General features: G+C 32.2%; 1 protein-coding gene across 2 annotated transcripts; it reads left to right on the top strand.

Moving 5' to 3' along the window:
• The first annotated feature begins 439 nt into the window (after positions 1-439).
• On the top strand, positions 440-8,997 carry LOC133293673 (agamous-like MADS-box protein AGL14). Of its 2 annotated transcripts, none has more exons than XM_061492274.1 (8): positions 440-821; positions 938-1,133; positions 3,899-3,980; positions 6,649-6,710; positions 6,809-6,908; positions 8,087-8,128; positions 8,226-8,267; positions 8,660-8,997. In XM_061492274.1, the coding sequence occupies exons 2-8, from the start codon at positions 952-954 to the stop codon at positions 8,780-8,782; spliced, it is 633 nt and encodes a 210-aa protein (XP_061348258.1). In that variant the 5' UTR covers positions 440-821; positions 938-951; the 3' UTR covers positions 8,783-8,997. The 2 variants fall into 2 exon arrangements, with proteins under 2 accessions (XP_061348258.1, XP_061348257.1); XM_061492273.1 differs by having other exon boundaries at positions 441-821; positions 933-1,133.

Genomic DNA, 8,997 nt, shown 5'->3' with positions numbered 1-8,997 from the left:
AACTAGTGTTATTTTCTTATGGGCCAGGAATATAAGAACGAGGCTTCTTCAATCTTCACCCACCCGCGTGCCGGTGACACGTGACACTGTTTGAAACCTATCTAATCTCAACTATTGTCACAACACAATCTCATTGGCCACTCTCTTAATGGTGAATGTATGAAAATGCTGACGTGTTTCGCCCCTCGTACGGACAAACTCCCTTTTTACTCTCTTGCATTTTCCAGTGCATGTGCGTGCACTCATTCACAACTCTGTCCGAAAATAACCGGCAACCGACAGGGTTGTTAACTGTTTACCACTGCAGAATTGGCCCTGTCCGAGTAAATGTCACCGGAAGCATGGGTTGTCGGTGTCTACTCCAGCGAGTAAACAAAGTCTTGATAGTTGATAGGAATGGCTGAGCATTGTTGATTCACGTGCAATTGGGAGCACAATTATTCCAAGTTTTCTTAATATAGGAAGGGTCTATATTTTTTCTTGAGTTTACCAAAAAAAGAAAAATAAAATGATTCGATTCTTTTCTAGTGACTCTTGCCTTAAATATATCTATATTATGCAAGGCTTTTGGTTTGGATATATATACTCCATTATCAAGTAAAATATAGGCTAATAAAACCTAAGAGGAAGCTAGGTCATATAGGTGGTGTCAATATCAATCATCCCTCCCCTTTTTCTCTCTCTCCCACTCACTCTTCTTCTGTTTTTAGCTAGGGTTTCTGTGATTGGGCCTCCAGTGACTTCCTTGATTGTTGAGTCTACTTTCAGGGCTGAGATTACCAAAAGATTCCATTGATTGCTTCCAGATTAAATTTTGTCAGGTTTTTCAGTATTCACTTGCTATTTTTGGAAACAACAACATATAGAGGTTTTTTGACACTTGTATTCTAATCCTTGATGACTAGATAGATCTCATTTTCTGTCTATTTCAGTTCAGATCTTCACAAAAGGATGGTGAGGGGAAAAACTCAGATGAAGCGCATTGAAAATGAGACAAGCAGGCAAGTAACTTTTTCCAAGAGAAGAAATGGGTTGCTTAAGAAGGCCTTTGAGCTTTCAGTGTTGTGTGATGCTGAAGTCGCACTCATCATCTTCTCTCCCAGAGGGAAACTCTATGAGTTCTCCAGTTCTGGGTATGTTATTCACAAACTTAACCCCAACCTCTTCTCTCCATTTAGTTATTTATTTCAACAGTTTTTCATCTATAATTTGTTCATACATATAATCATATCAAGCAATAAATACTTTCACTGACACTGCCATGGTACTATGTATTATGCCTACAAGTGACCAGGGCGATAGCTAGATAGGTAGGCTCGTACCATAAAGCTCAATATCCCTTTCCAGTGGTGGTGGTATTTGATCTCCTTACGAATGTTAATGGACTACTTAAATGGCTAACATATTTACTTCTTGCTAGCCATGAAGGAATATAGAATAAGAGAGAAATTGATATTGTCCCATTTCCATAGAATATATAGCAATTTTGAAGAGAGAAAGAACTGGAATAGAAATGAGATAACCAAAGAGAAGGGCTTTATAACCATAACACTGTTAGAAAAGAGTTCCTACATAAGGTGAATTATTGAATTAATAAAGTAAAATTGAAGGAATAGTTTGCTAACAAACTCTATCAAGGGCATAGATGCATATAGCCACACGTATCTGATTTTCTTTCAAACGGGTTTTTGGTACTTTTTTCCTAAGATACTGTTAATTGAACATAAGTTGTTCTCCGGTCTCGTCTATAAACAACGATCTGTCATTTATTTTTATTGATTTAAAACTTGGTAACGTATTGTATAAATTTGCTGTCAACTATAGAATTCATCATGAATCCAACTTCGTTATAATTAAAGTCTTTATTGCCACACACATACCTTGAGAAAAGAAAGGGGTAAATATGCCTTTAACTTCCCATTTGTCATAGAGCCTCTAGAAAGTATAGCTATTAGCAATTAGACAGCTTTGGAATTACCCAATGAACACAATACAGTGGAGTTCACTGTTGGTACTAGTTCATTTCTTTCAGAAAAATTGTTGTTTGATTAAAGGGCTTGTTTTAATGTAATTGTTTACTGTTGGTACTAGTTCATTTCTTTCAGAAAAATTGTTGTTTGATTATAGGGCATGTTTTAATGTGATTGACAACCAACTCGGAATCTTAAGATGAACATTAAAATAAGAGCCGGTCCTTGGTTTACCAGGAATTACTACTATATTATAATATTTTCCTCTTTTTTAATTTCATCTTAAAAGAATTGTTTCTCTTTCTTCAGCACGAGCATCACCTGTTGGTAAAAGTTATCCTTGTTAGTGGGGTGTGTTAATTAGATATTTGTGGTTTGCATGTTTACTTACCTGAAAATATGTCCCAATCTTGGGATTACGCATTAAAAACCCTTTCTGCCAATATATTGGGGGCTTTTCTGTTTATATTTGTCTCTCAAATAATTGACTGAGGTGGGAACTATAATTACAGAAACCCAAGGCATTGTCTTGTGCAATCAATGACTATCTACCATCTGTCTGAAGTCTGAACTACGGTCATTTCATCACTTATGCGTTAAACTAGAAACCCTGTCCAATGTTCTTAGTTGTAGCAGTTTACTTGTCTTTCCAAGAACCTCATCGAGTTACCAACAAAGAAAACAAAAAATCGACTTTTTTATGATGTTTTATAAGCCAAGTTCTCTTGTAAAATATTCTTTGGGTAGATTTAATTGTTCAATGGACATGCTTTTGATGTATACTATATACAGTTCGTTCCTTCATATAACTTGATTGTCAAGCTTGATGGTAAGAGATCTCTACCTACTTCATATTTAAGATATAATTATAAAGTATGTTTGATTCTTTAACATATACTTTCGTTAAGGTTATATATGTCGATATTCTGTAAGGTGTTAGAATTTTTTTTATTATATTTGATTGCAGGAAAAGTAATATTTTTTTAATGCTTTTAAAACGTCCTTTTTAATAAGTAACACTTGACTATTACTCGTTGGTACAATATTTTACAACTTTTATGCAAAAGTTTTTTATAAGAACGAGAGAAGTTTTATATGTAAAAATGTACTTTTTTTGTTTGTAAATAACTTCACTAAGCACCATTTTAATAATGTACCGAAGGAGGCACAGTATTGAAGTTAAACCCCCAAGAACTTTAGAAATAACAAAGAACTGTTGAGTATCCTATACCTTGCATAAGTTTTCTTTAAATTTAGCAAGAATCTAGGAGAATATATGTTAAAAGGGAGGTGTGTAAAATTGTTAAAAAAAAAATACATAGTTACATTAAAAGGGTGTTTGAAATCTTTTTAAAAATGAAAAAAAAAGATACTTAAGAATGATAAGGCATTCATTAATGAATTGTGGAAAGGATTGTGTCACTTTCAAATATAAAGAATCAAATTTGATAAATGGAGGTAGATGAACATTTAATCTAAAATCAGCATTATTTGTAAGTTATTCTAATATGGTATTTAAATCAAAATTACTTTGTTGCAAAATAATTTTTCTTTGCCTTTGGTATTTTTCTCATCATAATAGTTTCTAATAGGATATTTAGATGATACTTATTGGGGTATGTTTGAAGATGGTGAACTGAGATTTAGAATTCATCATTGAGATGCAGGATGGATTACGTGAGAAAGGGCCTAAAGTGTTTCTCTTAATTTGTAGCTCAAGACATAAAGAATATGCTAAAAGCACAGATAAATACTACTTCAATTCCTTGTGAATATGCTTCACTTCACTAACTACACACATAAATCCTGTCATGCTTTGACCAATCAATTAAATCGATGCTTGTTGAATTGAAAACATGTCATAAGTGAAAATGACTTTTGTTGCCTAAGAAACTTTCTGTTGCTCTTGTCTATGGGATATGCTTCAGTATAAACAAAACAGTCGAACGCTATCAGAGGAAAGTCAAGGACCTGGATCGCAGCACCAAAGGAAAACAAGAAAATACACAGGTTAGCCCTCCATATGTATTTGCTTTTTTGCACTGGATTTTCGAGAAATTAAGTTGGGGTGTCAAGAATAATCTAAAATTCGATCCGTGGATACACTTATGGGGTCTGCCAAATGCAGTAACCAATATAAATTTTGCACTGGGACATTTTCGGCTTCAGCTTTTGATGTTTGTATAACTAGCCTGCTGTTGTACGTAGTTGTGTTGTGTCTGTCATGAAACATCTTAAATGGAACTGCTACACATCATCTTTTTATACGAATTATAATTTCAGAATATGTGGTTTTATTAGTAGAAGACAAGATTTGAATAGGAAATACCTATAGTTTCTAATGTTGAATACTAGTCCTACCCAAGTATGGGTCAGAAAACAAGTATAAATACAAATCGGGGGCTTAATCACACTTAAAACTCCTTGAACCCCGCTCCCCCTAGAGATGTATTTGATGGGAATCAAACCTAAATTCTCTTCCTACCTACTCAGTCTGTATTACCAACTGAGTTACACTGATTGGATTATAGGGAGTGATGTTCAATATATGATATTTTGTTTCACAGCTCAAACTTGCAGAGAATAAGAACGATTAGCGGTTGTGATGAAAAGTAACCTATGATCCGTGATTAATAAATTTTACCTTATTTGGTGGTGATTGATGGGAAGGTAATCTAGTAATTCATAATTGCCCAACTCAACAACATAAACAAATGAAAAAAGTTACTTTAAAGTGAGGTTGTCTCTAAAGTCAAGTAATGGTGTATCTACCTCTTGCTCATTTTAGAGACAAGTTCCCTTTAAAAGAATATTATCCTAAACATTGATATCAAACGCATAATATAATACCTGTACTCTTTTGTAACTTCTTGCATTCTAGTTTTGAAAATTGCACTTCTCTAAAGTGAGGAGTTCACTTTAGTGGGAATTTTTTTGAATTATTACCGTGAATTGGAAAATTTAATATAATGAATTTCAATTACTTCATGATTTGTTATATTACACCAATGTAAGAATAAGAAGTGTTATATTCAATCTTAGCTATTGATCAACTTGTATCCAATGACTCATATGACTAAAAAATTATAACCATTAGATAAAAGTGGGATCAACGGCCAAGATTAAAAGTGCAATTTGTATGGATGTAAAATGATCCTGACACACACACACACATATATATATGTATATATATATAGGTAAAATTATTTCTGCAGCCGCTTTACGTACAACAACGACAGGTGTATGGTTATGATTCCCCAAATTTAATGCTTTCATCCTTTGTATGGTTATGATTCTCCGCATTTAATGCTTTCAAGTATGTATATGGCAAGTATTTGATTGTTGCACGTACAACAGCCACAGAAATGTAAACTCTCTATATATATAGGATTAGGATCATTTTACACCAGTGTAAGTTACACTCTCAATCTTGATCGTTGATCCCACTTATGTCTAAGGGTTCTAATTTTTTAGTAATGTGAGCCATTGGATACAAGTTGATCAATGCTCAAGATTAAATGTAAGACTTCTAACTCTTATACCGGTTTAAGAATATCCTGTCCTATATATATATATATATATATATATATATATATATATATTTTGTCACAATCTTATTGCATGATATTTTTTAATCAATGATTATAACTTTATGGGTTTTATAAGAGTTATGTTGTAGGAAAAGTGATTGTGTTATGTTATAGAGATTCGTTTTGCGTGCCAGAGTTTTTTTTTTTTAAAACATGCGGGCCCCACAAAATATTGTGTGTAGAAAATTTTTTGTGGTCATGTTAAATGATAGAATGGAAACCCTAACTTTATATATACACTTTTCTGTATGAGACTTAGCATCAGAAACAAAACTCGTGAGTTTAATACCAGATATATTGACTTAATTAAAATTTCAAATTATTAATTTTATGCATCTATATAATTTTCTTTTGGCCCATGGCTTTTTGTTATATGGACTTCTTCTCTTAATTGAATTTCCAGAATTTGCCTGCTGCATTTCTCCACACCTGCACACAACATATTTGAATTTAACCTATTTAAACTTTATGGCTCACATTTTATACACCAGTTTTGGGAGCATAAATTAAGTATTCTGCAAAAGGAATTTATCATTTTTAAAATCTTGAGTGATTTATTTGTGTCATCTCATATTCATATCTTTTTGTATCTTTGAATTTATTCACATATTGTTGAGAACAAATGTGCATGAAATAAATGTCTCAGTTTTTTTAACAATATCACACGTATACACTAACTCTTCTTGCGTTCATATGCAAGTAACCTAATGACATTTTGAATCCCAATATAATTTTTTTCCTAAGGTCCAAATTTTACGTATACCTCAAAATATGCAGAACTATCTTTTTCCCTTTCAGTTCATTTTACGCCACGTGCAGCTTTTAAATCGTTTTCATGACATGACATGACTCTCAATCTTTTGGTACTGCCGCATCAATATGATCATCCAGCAAGAATTTAACAAATCTTACTCGAGCTCTTTTTTTTGTTTTTTTCATCAGAATATTTAGATGCAATGAAAGAGAAGAAAAAGTAACACTAGACGTTTGGTTCATCTAAATATATAATTTGATGACTTATTGGTGAGTGATTGAGCTTTTAATCATATTTGTTTCTTTTTCTTTTCTTTTTTCCCTTTTACATGCAGCATATGAAGGAAGGTGATATCAGCATAGCAACAAAGATCAAGCATCTAGAAATTTCTAAAAGGTTTTCGGAACGGACTTTCACTGGTCTTATTCTGATTGATTTTTGAGAGAAACACATAAATCCCTATTCTCAACATTGGAGATTTTCATGTATTGTAGGAAGCTTTTGGGAGATGAATTGGATACATGCGCACTTGACGAGTTACAACAGCTAGAGAACCAGATCGAACGCAGCTTAAACAAAATTAGAGCCAGAAAGGTGCGCTTCAATCACTTTGTAATTTTCTAGTGTTTTTTAGTACAAAGGAAAACCAATTTAAAATATGAAGAAGGATTATATAAATTTTTTACAAATAGAGAGACTTGTATTCTATTTGATGAATAAATATACCTTTCACAGAAGCAATGTTGTTAAAATCGAGATCTTAAGTAAAATTGGATAGGGATTAAAAAATCGTAAAACGTAAAATCGTAATGTAAAAAAATCGTAAAAAATCGTAAAAACGGAAAACCATTTGGAATATTAGTAAAATCGTTTTGATGAAAAAAAATCGTAAAAACGTAAAATCGTAGTGATAAATCGAGATTTTAACAACAATGCACAGAAGTAATATTCACTTAATGAAAATAAATAATCACTCATAGTCATTTGCAAAATTTATTCATATCCTCATATATCTTTACATATAGAATAAACAATCAATTTAGTCCTCAAAGAAGGCTTTGAAACACCTAGTTGAATCTTATGCCGATACTAATTTTGGCTTGAGTTTAATTTTCAGGTATCGTTTTTTAGTAGGTGACATATAAACCTGCTCTAAATCTTTGATAAAGTTGGTGATCTTTCCTGATCTTGCATGGGGCCGTATTGATGCCTATGTATATATTGATAAAGTAAATTAGTTCATTTTTAATATTGTAGGATCAAATTTATACTAAAAAGACCAAATGTCTCATTTATCGTTAAAAGACTAAATTGAGTATTTCCTCTTACATATAGTACTTTATTTATTGTTATTAGTCACTTGAGGAGTTCAAAACTTAAATGACCACTTTGCATCAAGCAATAGTGATTAACAGTTTTTTTCTTCACTTTACTCAACAAGAACAAATAACTATTCATAAATAAGCAAATACTCATTCGTAAATATGTTCATAAAGATGTTTTTATTTGTTGGGTGAAATTTAAGAATCATTTTTTCTATGTTTTGTGTAGTCTTTCTTAATAATTTAATTTTCAATGTGTATTAAAGATTAAGTGGTCCTTTTCATCTGTCCTTAATAATGATTTGTCCTAAAATCAATTATTCAATTAAACGAGCAGTGCATCTAACACTATAAAACAACTTAATTATGGCATTGTGATATTTGTTAAGTGTTTATCAATAACCATGACACCTACCTAACATTGAAAAACTTGGTGCTGCTTGTACTCAGAGTGAATTGTTCAAGGAGCGAATTGCGAAGCTAAGAGAAGAGGTGACGTTACTTTCATGATTGCTTACATATCTTAATTTCATTTTATTTGTTTTAGATTGCTTGTTAGAATTGACATGATCTTTGGGCTTACTTCAAGGAAAAGTGCCTACTTGAGGAAAATAGACGCTTACGTGAGCAGGTTATTATCTTTAGTTGTACTTTTCATTACTTCATTTCATATTATCTCATTAGTGAGCGATTTCGCTTTGGATTTGATTTTTTCATGTTGCATGAGAATTGAATGTTGTGACTCAACTAGTAGTGGATCCCACATTTATCAAAAAAAAAGAAAAAAAAAAAGAAAAATTTTGTACACAAATTAAAAATTACGACATGAATTAAATTAACATGAGAAAATATTTTTCCTTTGGCTTTATCTTCTCAAGTTTCATATAAAGTACATCAAATGCAAAATATTTCTTTGAAGTACCTATCATAATCCATAAAAGTAATTAATTAGAGGGTAAATTTCCTCCTCCTTTTTTTCACCTTGATTAAAATCTCGATTTTGACATCTTTCTATTGTTGTAGTGTCGGATCGAACAAGAGCGGTCTATAAGTAAAGAAAAAGTCGAACAGGTCACAGAAAGAAGGGACGAAGAGGAGGTGGAGACGGAATTGTTCATAGGGCGACCTAAGAGAAGAGTGCCTTGAAAGTTGAAACCTGCAAGACATAATGTTTATATATATACATATAAGGCTGCATAATCAATATATTGAAAATAATGTGTCCATATAAACGCCCGCATCATACAATGTACATGTCTGATTAAGATACGTAATTATTGTTGTGCCTCAACAAATCACAACGGTGGTTGTGAACTGTGTATTCAACTAATGTCTCAAAGTCATATTCCAAAGCTGTTTTT

Source organism: Gastrolobium bilobum, unplaced genomic scaffold, assembly GCF_033153095.1.
Source record: "Gastrolobium bilobum isolate Gb01-03AN ecotype WA unplaced genomic scaffold, APGP_CSIRO_Gbil_v1 utg762, whole genome shotgun sequence".
NCBI classification, from domain to species: domain Eukaryota; kingdom Viridiplantae; phylum Streptophyta; class Magnoliopsida; order Fabales; family Fabaceae; genus Gastrolobium; species Gastrolobium bilobum.
Note: the sequence above shows the minus strand (reverse complement) of the source record. Positions and strands in the feature narration are given on the sequence as shown.

What these genes read in the sequence shown, in the direction of transcription:
- LOC133293673 (XM_061492274.1), top strand. Translation starts at nt 952, where the DNA reads ATGGTGAGGGGAAAAACTCAGATGAAGCGCATTGAAAATGAGACAAGC. An exon ending in GAAAACAAGAAAATACACAG is followed by an intron (nt 3,981 to 6,648) that starts GTTAGCCCTCCA and finishes TTTTACATGCAG; the next exon opens with CATATGAAGGAAGGTGATAT. An exon ending in CATCTAGAAATTTCTAAAAG is followed by an intron (nt 6,711 to 6,808) that starts GTTTTCGGAACG and finishes CATGTATTGTAG; the next exon opens with GAAGCTTTTGGGAGATGAAT.